Source organism: Apis florea, unplaced genomic scaffold (genome assembly GCF_048593485.1).
Source record: "Apis florea isolate Af1SG1 unplaced genomic scaffold, ASM4859348v1 contig_3170_pilon, whole genome shotgun sequence".
Taxonomy (NCBI): domain Eukaryota; kingdom Metazoa; phylum Arthropoda; class Insecta; order Hymenoptera; family Apidae; genus Apis; species Apis florea.
The window spans coordinates 4,470,672-4,491,686 of NW_028256714.1; the positions used below are offsets into that span (position 1 = coordinate 4,470,672).

At 42.0% G+C, this 21,015-nt stretch overlaps 1 protein-coding gene and 1 long non-coding RNA gene across 12 annotated transcripts in view; one reads left to right on the plus strand and one right to left on the minus strand.

The window, feature by feature from the left end:
* LOC147657375 (uncharacterized) overlaps window positions 1–21,015 on the plus strand; it is a 194,970-nt gene that overhangs the window by 14,321 nt on the left and 159,634 nt on the right. The window lies entirely within an intron of this gene.
* Window positions 1–21,015, minus strand: part of Rdl (Resistant to dieldrin) — a 79,470-nt gene that overhangs the window by 1,947 nt on the left and 56,508 nt on the right. For 3 of the 11 annotated variants that reach the window (XM_086910026.1, XM_086910015.1, XM_086910019.1), the window contains exons 4-10: window positions 13,930–14,156; window positions 12,386–12,468; window positions 4,738–4,875; window positions 3,190–3,327; window positions 1,911–2,195; window positions 1,500–1,648; window positions 184–346 (exon numbers count right to left, since the gene is read on the minus strand). In XM_086910026.1, coding sequence (XP_086766152.1) covers window positions 184–346; window positions 1,500–1,648; window positions 1,911–2,195; window positions 3,190–3,327; window positions 4,738–4,875; window positions 12,386–12,468; window positions 13,930–14,156 — 1,183 coding nt within the window. The remainder of the gene's footprint in view (window positions 1–183; window positions 347–1,499; window positions 1,649–1,910; window positions 2,196–3,189; window positions 3,328–4,737; window positions 4,876–12,385; window positions 12,469–13,929; window positions 14,157–21,015) is intronic. The other 8 variants (XM_086910022.1, XM_086910020.1, XM_086910018.1 and 5 more) reach the window with 7 other exon arrangements.

Genomic DNA, 21,015 nt, shown 5'->3' on the forward strand with positions numbered 1-21,015 from the left:
TGTATATATAAATACACATCGACTTCTTGCCGGAAATATAATAATATAATTATTATCGATCGTAGATTGAGAAAAGAGAAGCTAATTTGTTAGCTCTTCGAATATATGGTCGATGCGATTTGATTGAAGAAAAATCGCGTTGCAATAATCGGAGAGAAATATGACGAGGGTTGAACTCCTTACCGTAAAGCTTGTTGATATCCTTTCCAGGATGAATGAGATGTTGCGGCGCCGGCGCTGCCTCCTCGTCAGCTCGCCCATTTATAGTGTTCTCGAGCGTTCCACCTTTGCTGTGTGCCTTCGGGTCGTGGACCTTGAACCGCACCTCCTGGACAACACGGGACCACTTACAAGAGACACGGCAGTTCGGCGTGGGGTGTCCTTTTTCGAGGAGAACCCCTTACTTTGGTAGATTGGCATGCGACATCGAGGATGGGCAAACGCGTGCTCTACTGCTACTTTTTCTTTTCTACGATTCATCTCCCGTTATTTTCAAGCTGTGAGCGACTCACCTTTAACGACTTTCTTCCCCGATTCTCACGTTCAATCGGTTTTAATGCAAGCCTCGGTTTGATCACGTTCGAAAAGGGAGAAAAGGGAGAGGAAGACGTCGTTGTTGTTGTTGTTCCGTTTTTTACTTCCTTAATACTATATTAACGCTTTTCTTTCTTTCTTTCTCTCTCCCTTTTTTTTCTATCTTCCCTCCATAAAAGTCATAAAAAACCCGGCCGATGAAATGAGCCGCGCGACGAGCCGGCTCGTTTCTTGTTTATACCGCGATCTCTACAACCGCGGTGTCAAAGAACGAGTAATTAATCCGGTTGAGAATTAATTAAAACGTCTTATCCTGGCGACATTTCATGCGCGCGGTACCGCAATGCCATCCATCCATCCGTCACCACCGCCTCCTTTACAACCTTCTTCCTCTCTCGTCTCCTCTTCCCCTCCGTCGCTCCCTTTAATATTTTTCGTTCTCGTTTCACAATCCCCGAGATTAAAAGAAAATTTATAGTGCATCGCGTGTCCGGGCATGCGAGAACCACGCCGACCGGCACAACACGACCGAATTCATTTCACAGAACCTTTTAGCTTTTGACCTTTCGCGGTTCACTCGTTTTTTGAGCGAGAGCAAAAAAGAAAAAAAAAAAAAAGAATATTTCGTTTTTCCATTTTCCCCTCTGTTTTTTTCGCGGTTGAACCAAACGCGAACGATCTCTACGTTATCGTAGCGAAACAATTCTATTTTCGATACTGTGCGATCGAAATTGCAAATGTGAAAAAGAAAAGAAAAGAAAAGAAAATAAGAAAGGCTAATTCTAAGCGCTAACGAGATCTACGCTAATGATTACTATTCTACTGCGAATAGAAAAGAGACTTTTTTCTTTTTCTCTAATCAATCTAGTGCAAGTTTTCTCGCAACGTCGATCGAATAAAAAAGTAAATTCTAATCGGAAAGAAAGACGAATGGGGTAGGAGAGGTTGGCCGATTTTACACTCACAGTTTGCTTAGGCGCGTGGTCGCCGTGGTCACCGGGCACTCCGGGTGGGCCCGGGTTTTCCCTCGCCGTCTTCATACTTTCCGCGATTTTTTGGAACCGGTTCTTTCTCATTTGGATCCTCTTTGCCATGTAGCCCACCGTCGCGTATTCTGCGAAAACACGGGGAACCCGAACAATGAGACAGACACGAGAGATCATCAATTATGGATCGAGCCCATTTGTCTCGCTGGAAAGAAACTTGAAACCGAGATTTCGAATCTCGTCAATTTTTTCCCCCCTCAAAATACCTCATTTTATATATCTTCCCTCAATTGGGTATACATTTCACCCTATACTTTATACATTTGTTATGTTTTTGCGTACATCGATTCGATATATTTTCGTCGATTAGAAGAGAAGGATGATGCTTACCGAGCAACGAGGCGAACACCATGACGAAACACGTGCCCAGGTAAACGTCGATCGACTTGACGTAGGAGATCTTCGGCAACGCCGCGTTCGTCGACGACATTAGGGTGGTCATGGTGAGCACGGTGGTCACTCCGAGGGCGACCCGAGCGGGGGTCGCGTTACGGTTCAGCCAAAAGCTCACCCACGAGATAATGACGATCAAGCCCGAGGGTATGTAGATTTGTATCAGGTAGTAGCCCATCGACCGTACGAACTGGATCTCGCAGGCCAGCCGCGAATAATTTCCTACGATTAAAAGATCGACAGTTAGGATGGGGGGACGGAGAGGCGCCACGAAATGTCTCTTCCCGTTTCTTTGTTTCTTCGTTACTTGTTTCACGTCTCTCTTTCGCTCTTCCATACTTCTCTCTTCTATATATGTATATACGTATCTCTCTCTTTCTCCACCGGTCCCTTCTCGCTCTTCCTTTTCCTTTTCTCGTGACCAGCGCATGGAAAAACGGTTCTCTCGTCCTTTTTTCTCGCGACGATCAGGCAAAGCCTCGATGGAGAATCTCGTGCGTGCGCTCGAGAGGAAGAAGTTTCGCCGAAGAGAAAGAAAATAAGAAGGAGCTTCTTATTTCCCACGGATTCGTTCGCAGAAGAATCGAGGGTTGAGATTGCTCTGATTGCTCTCCCCTCGGTTACGAGCGTCGAATCGTTAGCTGCCAGAGCGAATGGCAGAGAATTCAAAGAAAGCGCACGAAAGGGGAGGTAACGATGGAGGTTGTTCGTGTCAACCTCGATGATGATCACGCCGCTCGCGAGCGAAAGGATATTATTAAGAATTCGACGAGAAAATCCCTGGGAGGGAAAATTCGTTCGGGAAGAATTTTCTAGAAGAAAGATTTTTTTCTCCCCTTCCTCAACTACTACTACTAGTACTAGTACTACTAGATTTTTCGAAGAATTGAATTTCTCGAGGAGATTCACGCTTGATGATCGAAAAAAAATCCCCCCCTCTCCAATCGAAGTTGGTTGGCGAAAGCAATCAGGTAAAGAGAGCCAGATCGCGAGAAAGAGAGAGATATCGATCGATCGATCGATCGACAATACGCAGAATAACACGTTGGTTCGAGCGACATCGGAGCTGCGGACATCGGATAGCGCGAAACGTGTCTCTCCACCTTGCCCATACCGTTAAAAGCGAGGGTCGAATTATTTTATTTATTTATATGTATATGTATTTTTTTTTTTTTTTGGTTGTTGGTGGGGGTGGGGTTCTATATTCATACGTTACCGGTAGTTAGACTAATCTCCATGGCTCGTTGGCGGTGACCAAGGACCTTGAACTGAGGCAGGGAGACCTCGTTGCTGACACCGACGCTGTTCGGTCCCTCGTTCCACTTGTACCGGATGTCCCTCATCGTGTATCCGACTGAAAAAATAGAGAGACCCCCCGCGGTTGGTACGTACCTTCGCGGAAGCCCTCAAACGCGTTTCAACTCCGAGGGGGCCTCCACTTACCTCGCACCCCCGTCAAAACCCCAACAAGTCCGCTCTCTTTTTTTTTTTTTTTTTTTTTTTTTCGCTTCCTCGATCTCATACTTCGATCTCCGCTCTTGCGTATCTCTGTTCCGTATTTTCATCCTTCTCTCTTCCTTCCTTCCTTCCTTCCTTCCTTCCTTCCTTCCTTTCTTTCTTTCTTTCTTTCTCCGTTCCCTCCTCTATCTATCTGTCCCTCTCTCCGTTCGTTCTTTGCCTCTCTTTTTCTTTTTTTTTTTTTAACCATGAGAGAATCATTCGTTCCGGGGAGTTATTATAATAATAATAATAATAATTATAATAATAATAATAATAATAATAAAGATAATAATAATAACAATCCCCCGTTCAAGGGGACGATCGAACACGAGCGGAAAAGGAGAGTGCAAGCGTTATTTAATTTAGCTTAGCTGTTTCTGTTCTGTCGTGATGATGATCTCGATCAGTGCGAGTTCTTTGGAAAGAAGATCGCAGTGATGTTGCTTTTTATTTTTTTTTATCTTATTCCTCTCTCTCTCTCTCTCTCTCTCTCTCACTCGATTTTCCGAGAGCCCGTCGTCGTGTCGGTTTCTGATCTGATGTATATTTGGTGGATGATATATTTCGTCGGAGATTGACTCGGTACTATTTTCCATAACGATCTTCTTCTATGTATATATATATAGATATAGAGAAGAATATATATATATACACAGAGATCGTTAGGATAGTCGTGAAATAGTACGTCGTCTACCTCGGACCCGGTGATAAAAAAGGGGAGCTCGAGTCGAGGATGGATAAACGTATGATCGGGAGAGTTCGTCTTCGTCCTTCGTTCCGTGGATTCAAAGGTCGATGAGGTTGATTGATTGGTCGATTGGTCGAATGAGTTAGCCCCGGGGACGGGTTTCGTCCTAGCGGGTAAGTTCTTCCTTGATCCGAACGATCGATAAGTGTTCACGGTATAAGGCAACACGGTGATCGGTGCATATCGGTGCGAATCGGTACGAATAAACCAGAAATGAAAGAAGAGGAAAAGAAACGAATAAATCAAAAAAAATATAACGTATTTTTATATAATATGTATCATATATACATGTACAAAAAAAAAAAAAAAGAAAGAAAGGTAGAACAAAAATGAAATGAAATAAAAAACAGCTCCACACACACACACATATATATATATATCGAATTTGTATATAGACGGTGTGTATATAGACGCGTGTGTTACAATATAACAAGTCAATAAATTATTCAATTATTCATCTGCGCGAGCCTCTGGACGAAGTTCTGAAGGAAGAACTAATAAGAGGGGGATATCTACCTGTAGATAGGTGTATGGTCGAATGTCGTTGCCTGTGACCGAGCACGCGAAACTGCGGTAGTTCCACCTCGTTCGAGATGCCGACCGACTGTAGGCCGGCGTTCCATTTGTACCGAATATCGCGCATTGTGTATCCAACTGCCGGGAGAACAAGAACACAAATATCTTCGCTCTAACATACAATAATTAGACACTCAAGTTTTGTGTGATAGATATTAAAAGGACGTATATATATATATATATATATATATATATATATATATATATATATATATATATATATATCGGGGATCATAGATGTTACCAAGGAGGGTTTGGTAGGGGGAGAAGGGGTAAACAAGGGTAAAGATAGAAGCAAAAAATTTCATCCAGCACCCTAAACCGTTCGACCGTTACTTCCGTCCTTTTCTTTTCCTCACGAAAAAGATTAATAAATCTAATCAATCTCGTACACCACGTTCTTCATTCCACTTGCACACCGTTCTAATTGGATCGGCTTAAGGTGCGTTTATGCGCTGCAAAAAATCGTTTGGCATAATCGAGCTAGGCGAGAATATTTGAAATAATCGCCGGCGGAAACGATCCGAACGATCGCTTCGAATCGCTGTGCAGCGTATACGATATATAATATATTTAATATCCAGCCTTTTATGGACGCATGAAAAGTACTCCGTTTCCGGATGTTAAATTCATCCGCAGCAACCGTCTCCCCCCCTCCTGTTTATCCCGTCAATGCTATCAGTGATTTGCTTTTTTCCATACGTCCATAATTTTTTCTCGCAAAAAAAAAAAAAAAAAAAAAAAAAACGAACGGCACGGCACCAGTTATCGAGGCCACGGGGGGAGGAGGAGGGAGGGAGAGGGGGACAGGTCGCGTACGTTCGAAATAATAATCGGGCCGCGTGATACAAATGACGCGGGACGATAATTTATCACTGCGAGTCGCGTTGTGTTACGATCCCCGACCGACGAGGAGGAGGGGGATCGAATTTTCCACGATCGATCGGAATTCGCGCCTATTTATGTTCTCTCTGATTCCTCGCCTCGCCTCGCGGCCTCGAGCGTGCGCATACCGGGCCGAGAAACATTCCTCCGTAACTGAATCTTAGGTGATTACGATCGTTACACCGCATTCCAGGCACCAAAGTGGCATTCCATCGCGGCTACGGCCACATTGCGCGAACATCGGCGAAACGTGGATTAAGCGATCCACCACCCGGCCGCCATTCGGGATTAACTGCTTTTGTTTTTGGAACACGGAAATACTATCGCCCCGTTTCCGTTTGCTCATTTTCGCTCGCCGGATTCCCTCGCCCTCGTACAATTCCGGCCGGCGAAATGCTTCCCCTCCCAGATTTATCTGCTCGCAATGCTCGCGACTCTGGCGTGCGCGCCGATTGCCAGCCTCGATGTTTCCACCATGCACAAGCCTCGTTAACATTCAACGGCTCCGCTTCGAAACCGAAGAAGAAACCGTGTAATTTAATTGATGCTAATTTTAAACTATCGATCCCCCTTTCTTCCTTTCCTCCTCGAGCGAAATTTCGCCAGTTTTCAGTCTCGTGTTTTTATCATTTATCATATCATATTCTTTTCGGTTTTTTTTCAAGAAATATATAAAAAATTGCTTTTCCTCTTCAAAGGATTTCCTCCCGACGCTTTTGTCGAAATTGTCAACGCGTGGAAAAAACGCGTTCGAAGGTTCGATCAAGTTTTCAAAATTCGTTTTAAAATATTAATATATCCACGCGTATTATTCCACTTTTTCAAAAATACTTTTCTATTTCGCCGATGTTCATCGCAATCGTGTTAATCGTTATCATTAGGTTACGCTACACGTAATATATCATAAACCGAAAACAGATCAAAAAATGGGATTTTTCTCTCTTTCTCCCCCGCCAAAAAAAAAAAAAAAACAAACGTCCTGGATTGGGTTAACGTTAAGCGTTACGAGGTCCAAAGGGGTGCGGAGGGAAAGAGGGAGGGGCCAGAGCGGTGACCGGTGAAGAGGGGAGGATTGCGGCAACATTAGCAAAGAGTAATAACCATATGGGATGGTGGCGGTGGTGGTGGTGGTGGTAGTGGTGGTGGCCAAGTTTGGATCATATAAGACGATAAGTGGAGAGTGTGTAGAAAGTAGATATTTTATATGGAGAAGCGAAGAAAAAAAAAAAAAAGAAAAACAGTCTCGTGCCATTTGCATGCTGCGGTTGTGCGGGATTTGGAAAATCGGTAAAAAAAACGTTAGGGCGTGGATTTCGCTCCCTTGTACACGCAGAGACACACAGAGCGCACACACATACACACGCACGCACAGAGAGAGAGACACACATGCATCAGCATATACAATCGCATGCTTCGTGCCACGTAATTTTGTACGTCATGCCCGATGCCGCATGCTTTGTGCTTTACCAGTGACACGAATTCTGAACACGAAATTTAACTTCTTTTTTTTCTCCCTTCCCTCCCCCCCGTTCGAATGGTCGTTTGCAATATCCGCGCTCGCAAAGTACGCTATTATTGGATCCCATTTAGCCCGGGATCGAATTTCACTCGATCAATTTCCACGTTAACGATAGATGTTCCCATCTATACAAGGGAATCCTCTCTTTTTTCGTTTCTTCGAAACGGGCGAATTATTCAAATATCGGGACGTTAATACAACGAGCGAAATGTATCTTTTCGAAGCAAAAAAGATTCGAGAATTTTTTTCTTGCCGGACTTCTTCCTTCCAGCAATACATTTTGAAACGTTGCGGACATTTGGTCGGATCCAAAGAATCTATTCGACCCTTTCGCGCTTAATATCGCGTGCGAAAAGAGATATTGCTCGCAAAGGAAATTTTTTTCAAAAGCGATTGACGGTGAAATTTGATATTTTTTTTCCTTTATATGGAAAATAAATGGGTAACATCTTCGCGAAATAAATGTATAAAATTGTATAAAATACTATAGCCCCACCTCAACAGGCAACGAAAAACATCGTTTCTGCTAGATTAACTGACGACCCAAGCGGCGCATTCAACGGGTCGTTAAAGGCACGCACAAGTAGTAGAACAGGAAGCAAAAACTCCGATGCCGACTAAAGTTGCGCAGTCGAAAATTCGGTCCTGGGTTAAGAGAGCGGAACAAAATATTTTCGTGCCACAGGCATGCCGACTTTCATCTAGGGCGGGATATATCATCAAACTACGATCTATATACATATATATACGCACGCACACACACATATATATATATATGTATATATAGTAATACAGCATACGCAAAAGTGGCCAGGGGGAATGGGTGATCAGTAGTTTTTTTGGAGTATTATTTGAAAAAAAAAAAAAGAAAACAGAGAGAAAAAAAAACAAGAAAGAAGAAGAAGTAAAAGATCGGTTTTTGAAAGTCGATAGTTCATAACCGGATTATTTTGAAAAATAATATAATAATAATAATAATAATAATAATAATAATAATAATAATAATATATATAGGCATACCGAACGGGGGCCACGGCACGTCTCGTCGTGGCTAAAATGCTTTTGCAGTCGTTTCGTTCTTACATGCGCTGGGCTAGATGCACAATGCGTTTTAATTCGGTCGCACCGTAGTCGACACGTCGTTTTCTGTGTTTTAGCCTCCTTCGGGGCTGGCCGTCGTCGGCCCTTACTACGTCCCCGGACACGAGGCTCAGTGCTATATGTCGGAGGCTTTTTAGAGGGGCCGGGGGGCTTGGTTTATGTGATAGTGATGGTCAAGTGGTGGTGGTGGTGGTAGTGGTGGTGGTGGTGGTGGTGGTGGTGGTGGTATTGTGACAGTGGCAAAGTGGTGACTTTCAGTGTGTTCATGTTCATAGCACACGTTCGTTTAAAGACGTTTTTTCGTCGTCGGAGTTAAAAAAAAAAAAAAAAGATCGTTTTCTTTTTCTCTTTTTTTCCTTTCTTTTTCATCGTTTCTTTTCTTTTTTTTTTTTTTCCTCGAAAAACTCTCGATATATGTACAGCCGTGTGCGTGTGCTCAACGGTTTTTTTTTTCCTTTCTCTCTCAATTTACGTGCGATTTCTCCGTCGTTCGATATTTCTTTTTTTTTTTTTTTTCTTTTTTTCTTTTTCCGTATACACGTGTTTCATATGCACGATTTTCGCAATGATATTTATCGAGTTCACGAAGCGACAGATGCGGAGAAATTACACTTAGATTTGGCTAAGTACTGATATGTGACATATTCACATATATATAGATAAATTGGTAGAGTGGAGACCCTTCGGAGGATGCTCGTGTAATAAATAATACATCTTACGGTTACGATATAGTTACGCAGATTGTCACGATCAAGGATGCAGAGAAATGCTCTTTCCTCGAATTATTCTCAACAACAGAGAGAATAATCTCTTTTTGTATTTTCAATCTTTTTTTTTTTTTTTTTTTTTCCTCTTCCTTTTCACACGCGGTGTGAAACCACCACGAAAATGCGTCTGCGTAAACGTCGGCCGGCTCGATTTCTTCCAAGGCGTGGATCAACCAAGCCGACCGCACTTCTGCGCGATCGAGCTCGACTACCTGTCGTTCGGAGTTACTGCAAATTGCACGTCAAATTGGGAAACGCGGTTAATGCGTTATGCAATATGTCATAAATTGGCTCGATAACGAGGATCTGCGAATACCGAATCCTTCTCTCTCTTTTTTTTTTTTTTTTGTTTTTTCCATCCGAAGAGAGCTTGACCAAGTTGCGACCGGCTCTCCCGACATTAAATACAATCACACGAGTAGATAGCGTAACGAGATTAAAAATAACGAGCAAGACTGTTTCTGCAATCTGGCGACAAACCATTGGGCCATTTTAAATTCTCGAAATTAACGAGTCGCGCCGTCAAATTATGCCGAACAACAAACGTTTTTAATCGTTGCAACGAAACAAAGTCACGCTGATCGGCACAATTTTGGATTATTCGCCATTCTTCGTTGATCATCGGCTCATTTATCGACCCTCGATCTATCCATATTGCCACTTAACGGAGCAATTTTATTTCTCATCTCGCCAAGTTCAACTCGAATGTTTGCCCGATGCTCGACCCTCGATGCCACAAGAGGAGAAGGAGGATCGACGATCGATACTTCCTCCCTCTCCCTCCCCCGTATTTATGCAAGTAGCATCGACCTCGATATTAATCGTTATTAATTACCAGGGGAGGGGGCAGATCGGAGGAGAAATACTTCTAACGACAGTAATAATTTCAACCGGGGACGAGGGTGGAGCAATTAAGGACGACGGCACGAAACGGCTCTCCGCGAAACTAATCAAGGAACTTGGTCAAGTTACTTTGATATCTCGAGCCGTCCGACTTCCGCCGCCCGCCCGCCGGCCTTTCGTCGTATCGTCCCGCAAACGGCTGAGTTTTAATATAGATCTCTTAGCTGGGGTGGACGAGTTAGGCCGAAACTTTTTCCATTGTTCGCCGTATAGATTACCAATCTCCGTTAGACTTCTGGTATAATCAAAGGCACCGGATGCGTTTCACGACTTTCTTTCCTTTTTTCTTTTCTCTCCCTCCCCCTCGTTTAATCGTATGTCCTCCTGTCGTTTGATCGTTGCAATTTAATCTGGCCAGGTTCGTTGCCAGATGCGTTTTCGTTTTCATTGTTTCGTTCGAGTTTCATTTACGAATCGTTCATCGGATCGATTAATTTCGGAGCGATCACGAAATTAGTCAAAAAGGGTAAAAGAGTCGATCGGAAGAAAAGCATAACACTCTCGAAAGAGAAACTTTCCAAACTTGTCGAGAATATATATTTTTTTATACCCCGAGATAAACATCTTGCAAAAGATTCGAAAGATTTTATTCGAGTGAATAACTTTCAAGAAAGATTGCCCTCGTAACATCCGAGAATTTCACCTCTCGAATATATTCGAAATTTGAATGATTTTTCGAAAACACCGCGTCATCGTCATTCGATTACGATTTTTTTCACTCTCTCTCTCTGCAAAAAAAAAAAAAAAGAAAAGAAAATTAGAATGAAAAATGTCTCGACTCGAAAGAGAGGGAGAGCATCCTCTTTCGGTTTCACACAGCCACACGATTCGCGTGTGCAATTTGCAGCAGTGATAATCAACGGCGCGAGCTCGTGACAACAACGCACACGCATCCAAGCCATTTGGTTCAAACACACGCGCGCGCACACACACACGCACACACACACGCAAAGGTGGTCAGGTTCAGGTATTTTCCCGCACCGTACACTGGTGTGTTAACCAGGGGCGACCAGCTCGTCTCTCGCCTTTTTTTCTTTCTTTCTTCACGAGATCTTTCGTTCTCTACGCTCTCTCTGGTAAATGACGATAAACAACGCTATTAGCAGCCTAAAAAAAAAAAAAAAAAAGAAAAAAAGAACGCAGCGGCACGTCTGATCGAGCCGTGTGTGTCTCGTCGACTCGTTCTCGTTTGCTGAAGAGAGTCAACGGAGTCAGTCTCGGGGGGATTGATTGCATGATACACATCGAGACGATCGTCTCGGTTATTGCGGACGCTTCTCGTCAAGGTGCTCTTGTTGTTCGCACACTGGTGCCTCGTAGCCGAGCCGCACGCGTCGCATCCGCTTTCCAAAGATACCACTTGCGAATTACCCCTCTATTCAGATGAGCCCACGTTCGATATAATTCGTATACAGTTCACCGATCAGCGAAAGAATCGTTTGATTGCGCTCGAAATTTATTCCTCGAAAAGGGAGGCGTACGCGCCCGGCTCGGCGTACGTTCACGATGTTATGACGTATATAGATAAAGTAGTCATCGTGAACGGTATAGAAAACCCAATAAGAGTGAGCGCGAGCGGGTGAGTGAGTGAGTGAGTGAGCGAGTGAGTGAGTGAGTGAGTGAGTGAGTGAATGAAAATGATCCGCGACGACGTCGCGGATCGTGTGACTGATTCGGTGTGTTAGTGAGCGTGTAAAGTGGCGAGTGATGGAGACAGACAGACAGACAGTAGATAGATAGATAGATAGATAGATAGATAGATAGATAGCCAGAGAGGAGTAGACAGAGAAGAGAGAATAGATACGGAAGAGGAATCGTGTGTATCTCGTGGGATGTGGGAGAAGAGAGTTCGTGTGGAAAGAGAGAGCGGGGGTCGGTCGCGTTTGAAGGGGGTGGGTTGTAAGGGGGTTTGTTGGGGTAACGATATTTCGTTGGTATGAGAGCGTGTAAAAAAGAAGAATATACGAGGTTTTCTTAATTTTTCTTTTTTTTTCCCCCTCTATGTTAACGCAAATGTCGACACGACAGAGGCGTCTTTCCGAGTTTATCTGAAAAAGGGGTTGAAAGCGATGTACAGTTGAGTCGCGGTTTATTACGAACCGGCAATCGACTTTTCTTTTTTCTTTTCTTTTTCATTTTATTAAAAATGTTCCAACTTTTATCGAATATATATAGAACGAATGAAATCGAGAGAAACGTATTTCGAAAAACGATATTCGAAAAATATTATGGTTGACGATCGATTGCCGTTCGTAAGATCGACACTGTTCATGTTTCCAATGATTGAATTTGGATCGTATGTGTTTATATACGTATGTAATGTGTTTCTGTGACGAGGGTGTCGAACTTTTTCTCATATCGTCGCTTCGTTTCGGTATGTATGCATTTATTACACGCGCACGTGCGTACTTACAGCTCTCGATCTCGATATGGCAGAGCTGTCGGTCCATTGGAAAATATTGCAGATTCATTGGACACGATGCCGTGATCGTTAAACTGTAACAAACACAAAACATTAATTTCGACTCGTGAAATTGAAAAGAAATTGATAATTCCGTCCGATATATTAAAGGATCGATTTCACATTTAAGAATCGGTTTATATATATATATATATATATATACTTAGATATAAACTTCACAATGCTATTCACTATGTATGAATAAAATTTTTGATAGGCAGATTTCTAGACTCCTTTCTAGACTCCCTACAAACGATAATTCGCGATGATTCTAAATCTAGTTTAGAAACGTTCGTTAATTAATTTCACACGGTGGAAGAGAAACATTCAACTTGGAACGAATCTGCTTAGGAAAGAGCGTCAAATTCGGATTAACAACAAAACAAAATATTTTTTCCTCGATCCGTTCAATTTCTCTCGATGTTTTCCACCCTCGTCGAATCTCGAGATACAAAAGAGCGAAAGGGTGGAAAAGGTTAGGTATTATGCACGGATATAGCGACACCGTTAATACCAGAACACTTTACGTTCGGAAGGGGATGATACGAGGCCTGGCGTCGAGGGAAGCAGGGGTCGGACCGATGCTCGGGACAAATTTGTCGTGGTTGCTGTATATATATATATATATATATATATATACGTATACAACTGCTTGCTCGAGCTGTTTAGAGACGGTTAGCGGTCGAGCGGCACGTGGTATCGAAACGGGGTTAAAATCGCGTCTGAACGTGGCAGTTTTATCGCGCGCGTTGCCTGCCAGAAAATATATTCCATTACCACGAAAAACTCTTCCTTCGGTAGTTCGAAGACTTTTCACGTAGTGAAATATCGAACGTGTACGCCCCGTCTTTTCGCTTATAGAAATATTATTGGTCCTGCTCTCGAGTTCAACTATCTTAGTTATAGTCACGACTTTTTTTATTCGTGAATGCTTTTAATGTTCAAAGAAAATTTCCTTTTATTATTTTCGTTACATAGTGGATACTTTTTCTTTTCAAAAGATTTTTATCTTCGAGACGAAAATTGAAGATAGAACAATTAAAGTCAATGCTTAAAAATCACATTATCACGCAAAGAAAAAAATATTCATCGATCCATTAACCTTTTCGCTACTATTATAATATCGCTGTGCATAAGATGCTGCGTATCGTACGATATTGATCGGAGTTGTCGCGCATCGAATATCTTTCTCTGGAAACGTCTGCATCGATATTTTATCGCCAATTTTTTCCCCAATGAACACCGTCAAAGCAACTCGAATTGCGGCCACTTTCGACGATCTTTCGTAGCGAAAGGGTTAACAATGAAAATAATCAATTCAGAGAATTTCTTTAGAATCTTTTCACAACAAATATAAGAATTTTCATACATAAATTCGAGATACACACACACACACACACACGCGGTCCACGATTTCTTAAAAATAATCCGTTCGATCAAAGAATAAATCATTTCGTTTTACATTTCGATTAACACGTAGACTGAGACTCACTCACCGTATACTACGTGTGATGCTTCCCGAGTGATGAATACGAATGAACTCGTTGCTGGTGGTAGCAATATGAAAGTACGACTGCTTCTCGTTGACGAAGAACGTGTCGGGTACCCAGATGTTCTTGATGAACTCGGAGCCGACGCTCAGCGTCTCGACCCCCGTTCGTTTCTTGAACGCGAGCCGTGGATCCGTCCAGAATTGGCGGAAGTAAAAATCCAGCGTGAAGTCCTGGTACGAGACACACACACGCACACGTGCGCGTTCATTAGTCCCTTGGATGGCAACGTGTCCCATATATATATATATACGTACGATAGCGCGAAGAAAATGGTGGAAGAACGTTTGAACCACGCGTTATTATTATTATACATCGAATATACAATGGAATATACAATAAAATTTTTAACTCGAGAAAATTAAATAATCGAACGATGGACAATGCAACGTGACGCGTTGTGTAATAAGGCATTGCGCCTCTCGTTAAAAAAAAAAAAAAAGAAAGAAAATAACAAGAGTTAGTTATCGTCGGATAAACGGTCGATAACAACGCGGAGAGAATCGTACGCAGTACGTAAAAGGCAGATTTAGACAGTTTTCAACACGTTGTTCCACACGTTTCTTCTTCTATTTTTTTTTGTCTCGCGCGTATCGCCTTTTGTCTCTCTTTTTTTTTTCTTTGTCTCGCGAGGCGGAGGGGAGAAGGTTCGGTGTGTTTTTCCGTTCTATCGGAGGGATCGCGAGAAATAGAGAGAGAGAGAGAGAGAGAGAGAGTGAGTGAGAGAGTGAGTGAGAGAGAGAAAGAGAGAAAGAGAGACGAGGAAGATCGCGAGGAGATTAAAAAAAAAAAAAAAAAAGAGAAAGAGAGAAAAATGTTCGTTACGCGGAATTGTTGTTGTTGGGTTGGTCGAATTGATTACGCGAGGGGTGGGGGTGGGGGGACAACGGGGGGTACGAAAGGGAGAGAACGAAAAAAAAAAAAAAAAAAGTGAAGCGGCGCGATCGTGACAAGATACAAGTGTGTCTCGGGCGATCGATTGCTTGGGAAACGCAGAACTGAGATCGTGAACGTCGACAGACAAACTCTCGACGATCTTGCGTCGTGGTTATCGTAACGCGTTAAATCGGCTACTTGAACACTCGCCTAACATTATCGAGACCTCCTTCGCTCCTTCGTCTCGTTTCGACCAACGTGGTGACGAGGTCTTTTGACAAAAATTCCTTTCCCTTTCTTTCCCTCGCCGATCGTTTCCACGATGAAAATATTCAAAACTTCTTCTTATCGATCGATTCGAATTATAACTTCTCCCTGCCATCCAACGACGTGTGGATTTATGCGTTATATATATTCGAACGAATTTCCACTTTTCGCGCGAACAAATCGATTCGATTCGAGCGGGAAACGATGAAAAATTTTCATTTTCAAGAAGATCGAAATCGGGCCCGGATTTTATGCGAATAGGTTTGATGTAATTCAAAAGTGGCCATCGTTTTAACGGGCGTTTTCGTCGGCGTGATTCGAAGGGAGGAAGATGAACGATTCTTGAAATATTCAAGGCTCGTCGTTTAAACTTTGATTGCTCCGTTCGATTCATCGATTCTCGCGCGAGTCGAATCGCGAATTCGTCGTGAACGTTGTTGCGCGCGTCAATCCTTCGTAACCCGTTCCGTGAAGAAAGTTTAAGTGACCGAAGGGGCGAATAGTTGGATCCGCGATCCGGATGGGCTAGATTTATTATTCGAGATCAAAGTTTCTTGATTAGTCTGTTATTAGTGGGGCGTAATTACACGGGGAGCCACATTTGAAACGTGGTTAAAGTTTCGCCCGCGGGGCTAACGAAGACGCTATTAAAAGTTCACTTATCAAAGGCGGTGTGAAAGCATCGATCGTAAACCGATTCGCATTTGCATTCTCACTCGGAAGATTAAAAGATATAAAAGGGCGAGATAAGATCCAATTTCCTTCGAATCTTGATGCGAGTTTAAATGCGCGAAAAAGGGCGGGAAGAATTTAGAAATAAAAAGTTAGAATTATTATAATCGCGGTAATAAATTTCTGTTTTTTTTTTTAAATTAATTTGTATTTCGAAATTTAGATTGTTGAAACAAGACATCTTAAATGAATTTTATACGCGTTTCAAAAATTTTGAAAATTCTTCTTCTATCGCATAAATACAGTTAGAATCTTCTTTAAACGAATTTTTCCGTTATACAAATCGAAAGATGATCAATATCGATAATACTTTTCAACTTGATTATATCGTTCGAATAATAATAAAACGGATATGGATGAAATTTATAAATTCCAAAAAATAAAAAGGAAAAATTAAAATTCGACGACAAATTTCTTTTTATACCCTTTTTATCCGATTATTTCGAGGCCTGGAACGATAAGATAGTTCGACTAACTTCGGATCTCTGTCGACGTGGTCGATCTCAGTTGAGGGGGGAGTACCGCGACGCGAAAGGTAAATTCGTGTGTACACGCGAAAGCGGTTGAGGTGCATGGACCGTGTATATATGGTGATTATATGTATTCCATACGTAGACTACTCACACTACTTGGGCGCTACAACACTAGAGCAACGTACAACGTGCAAGCATGCTACGAGACGCTATCGAAGCAACATGCACTGCTGCCTACTTCTGTGCTGCGAAGAGGCAATCTTACGTTATATCTAATTTAATATAAAATACTTATATCTAATTCGAACTTGTGTGTAGCACAAGGTATGCAGCAGGATCTGAAAGTTGTTGGAACTTTTGTTGTTGAAATTCTTTGTATATGGACGTTGTATCGTTGTCCAATAGTTTCGATATCATTTATCCCCTTACTCGAAGAATTGTTAGAGGCCAACAATTTCAACAGTGGATCATGATAAACCGATCTTCGCTTCTCTCTGTCTTTGATAATTTTGCTTGATCAAAATTCCATGCTCACGATCCACAACTCTTGTAATTCATCTGCGTTCTCGTACCACATTTTGCATGCGAGATGACACAATAATAATAATATCTCAACACGTTATTCGTCACACATTGTTCGATCCTTCCTGTTAAACGGATCAGAATTTCTCGCAAAATGTGTTGTTCTTCTTTTTATCACGCGCGATAAAACATTATTTTCACCTTTTGATCTCGTGATCGAAGCGCGTTTGCCGAGCATGTATGTGGAGATGGATGATTTTCCTTTTCAGCGAGCGAAGAAATAAAAGAAGAAGAAGAAGAAGAAGAAGAAGAAAAAAAAAGGTTTCGATTCGGTGGAACGAGTCGCGCGACAAAAGGAAGGAGAGAAAAGAGAGAGAGAGAGAGAGAGAGAGAGAGAGAGAGAGAGAGAGAGGAAAAAATTGTTGGGTTTTACGACAAGATAAATAACAATTGTCGTCATAAATTCGTAGATTCTCTGCGCGAATTCTTCCGCTCTTTTTCCCCTCCCTCCACTTTATCCCCGATGTCGATGTTACATCGAGGATTTTTACGACTGTTACAAACGTACGAGCGGAATTTTCGCGATCGTTATAGGTGTGAAATTTCGTTGGGTGAGAGGGGGGAGAGGGGACAAAAAATATATACATATATATATATAAAGAAGGGGGAGAGAGAGAGAGAGAGAGAGAGAGAAATTGAGGAAAACTTTAGGAACGAACTTGGACATTTTACAGCTCCAATAACGGCTGACACTCACTCCAATGCTATGCTGGAAAGATTTCAACCCGAGGCGACGCTTACCACCGTCATCGACGTTGTATACGTTGCCGCGATATTTTTGTGACGTTTTCAAGCGCGAAAAGTTTTATGCCGGATAAATGTACGGATTTTATGCTATTGCGATGCTTGGATACCGCTTCAAGGGTGGAAAATGTAAATAAGAAGAAGAAGGAGAGGAGAAAAGGGAAGGAATAAATAGAAAAGTGCGGCGTCGGTCGAATTATCCTGTTCGTTGTATCGGAATAACGAGACCTCTAATTTTAATAGAGCGAGAGAGAATTCTCTATTTTCCATTGGTTGGCAAATCAACAAACTAAATCCTTCCTTTTCCTTCGTATTTTTTATTTCGACTCTTCCTTTTTTCAACGAGCCGTCGTTTTAAAAAAAAAAATTGACCGTGAATTGAAATAAGTTAGAAGATAAATGCATCTGCTCGATAAAGAAAAATTCTTCTCATATTCTCGCTTATATTTAAGTAAAATCAAACTTTATTTATGAAAAAATGGAAAAAAAAAATTAAACTTTGAAAATTTCTATAAAAATCTCTATAAACCGATAAGAGTTAACACACAAGCTTCCACAAGTTTAAATATAATTAAAAGAATGATAAAGTACCTATCGTTTTAATTAAAAAAAAAAAAAAAAAAGAACTAAAATCGTCGTCAATGCCTCGTCGTAAAAATGAAAATTCGCTCGAGATCTATCCAAATCTCGTTTCACCATTTACGTACAGTTATAAGTGTAATTCTCAACTTTCGAACGATATGACACGATATCAGATTATCTCGCGTATAAACCACCAACTGGGAGGGAAATTTCCAACCGATGTATGACCCAATGACGAGTAACTTTTGCAACCGAGATTTTTCACCGTATTTCATCGGTGGAAAATGCACCCTTGAAGTGGCACTCGCTCGCGAACGATCCTATCCCGCGTATATCTCGATATCTATATATATATATACATCGCACACAACACTTTTCAACGAGTATCCACTCTCTAAAATTGTATCGCTTCTTTCGCGAGGCAAAAAGTTGGCCGTTGTTATATTATTAATCGAAACGAGGCGAGGAGGATATTTGCGATTGTACAATGCGCGCTCTGAACGCGATTTTAATTAAAATGTATTCACGAAAGTAACTCCGTTGTAACTCCGTGGCGTTGATGTCACTTCGGGCGGAAGTTGTCATGGCAGCGAGCTTTGCCCGCTGTTTGGCGTTTCTCCAGGCGCAGTGCAGTCGTGTCGCCGATGCGCGCTGGACGCCTAATCCTCTACGCTCCTCTTTTCTCTTTCACGTTACGTTATCCATACACGGTCAAATATATTCAAACGTATATATCCCCTCCTGATCCATTTGATTCTCGTGGACACGAGATAATCTCACGTCGATCGCTGTCCAGATTCGATTCCAAAGAAATGTACGTACATCCGTCTCGATACGTACGTTTGAATCACGTTTTCTCGTGATTCGAATGCAAGGAAACGTCGAGTGTATCTAAGGACACTTCGCAACTTTTTCCTTGGCAAGAGAAGAGAGTTCGCAGGCAAGTAGCGCGCGGGCAAGCGTTCGCCTACATCGAGATAGAAAAGAGAGAAATACGAGGGAATACGAAACTCTACTAGCGGCTATGTGATACAGGTAACTCGGGAGTAGCTCTTGTAACACAGATAGTGAGTTAGAGAGAGAAGCGGTTTCAAAAGCGGAAGCTCGCAAGCGAATCGAAACTGGAAAAGAGAGAAAGAGATAGATAGATAGAGGGGAGAAGAAAGAGGAAAGAAAGAAAAAGGAAAAGAAAAATGAAAAAACGCAAGGAGAAACGCAGAAACAGCAGTGTACGCATATATATATATATTTACGTATATATATATATATATACGACGAATGACGGAAGGCAAGAGAGGCTCGGTACGAGTACCAGTGCTCGGCCCAACGTGTGCTATCTGCCCCCTCTCGACACGGGGCGGCCAGATCTGATGTGTGATTATCTGCTGCGTGCACGTAATCTCGCGGCACACCTGCGTGCGTGGATTATCCGTGCGCGCATGTGACGATTTTGTGCAAGCGCACCAACACACAACACGTATATATATCAATAATATTAGAACGTGTAAGGGCGTCGTAGTGATTCATAGCGACCATATAAGCAAGTACTGCACACACTGACAATGATACAGCTTAATTAAAATAGGTGTCGTGGTAGTTATATCCATGATATGATATAAATTATATGTATATATATATATATGTATGTATGTATGTATGTATATATATATATATATATACATATATATAGATATCTATAGACACGTTACTTCGTATATATAATCTGGAATATTGTGATCGCAACGTCGCAAAAGCTATATACTCTCTATTCCTTTTTTTCCTTTTTCTTTCTTTCTTTTTTTCCCTTTTATTTTATATATATATATATTTATATATTCTATGCGTTCGTCGGCTGGCCGGAAGGAAGCAGGGATTCGGGGAAACAGGAACATTCTATCTCGTTCGATTGTTTCACGGACTCTCTCTTTTGCCACTGTTTCCACTGTTTCCCTCTTTTGCATGTTTCCGTTCGTCGACACCCGAGAAACGTCCGTCTGATGAACGCGATGTCCAGAATCTAGGTGACGGAGGGATAGGAGAGAAAGAGAGAGAAAGATAGATAGACAGACAGACAGATAGATAGATGATAGATAGATAGAGAGAGAGAGAGAGAGAGAAAGAGAAAAAGAGTTGCTGGCAGCATCGTTCGCCGATGCGACCTCGACGAACGTTGTGAAAATTCTGAAAGGAAAGATGAAAGGGGATGACAAATTGATAGGAAAATTGGCTACTTTCTTGGAAAGAGGGAACAAGTCTTCCGTTCCGGAGACGATCAGACGACTGGATTATATGTTGGACATATATATATATATATATATAGAGTGGGGAAGAGTGAGGGAAGAGGAACGTACGAATGGAGGCTCGCCAACGGGTGTAAAAATCGCGAGTCACGTCCCAGGTGACAGTGTCGACTTGATTTGGTTTCCGCACAGGGCTCAACACCTGGGGTCCAGCCTCGTGCATTCAGCTCTCAAACTCGCATCTCTGGATCGCGAAATTCTATCCCCTTTTTCCTTTTTTTTCGAATTTCCCCACTCTTCATTTTCATTCAATTCATCTTTATTCATGGATCCAGTTTTCGCGCCAGTTTGATTGACTGATTGCAGACACCGGAACAGACATCTTTGAATACTACAGGAGTATACGCAATACACAATACGTCATATATGATTACGCTATATATACGTATCTTAAATATTGAGAAAGAAAATTTATATATATTATATATTTATATAGTATATATATATATGTATATGTATATATATAGACATATATA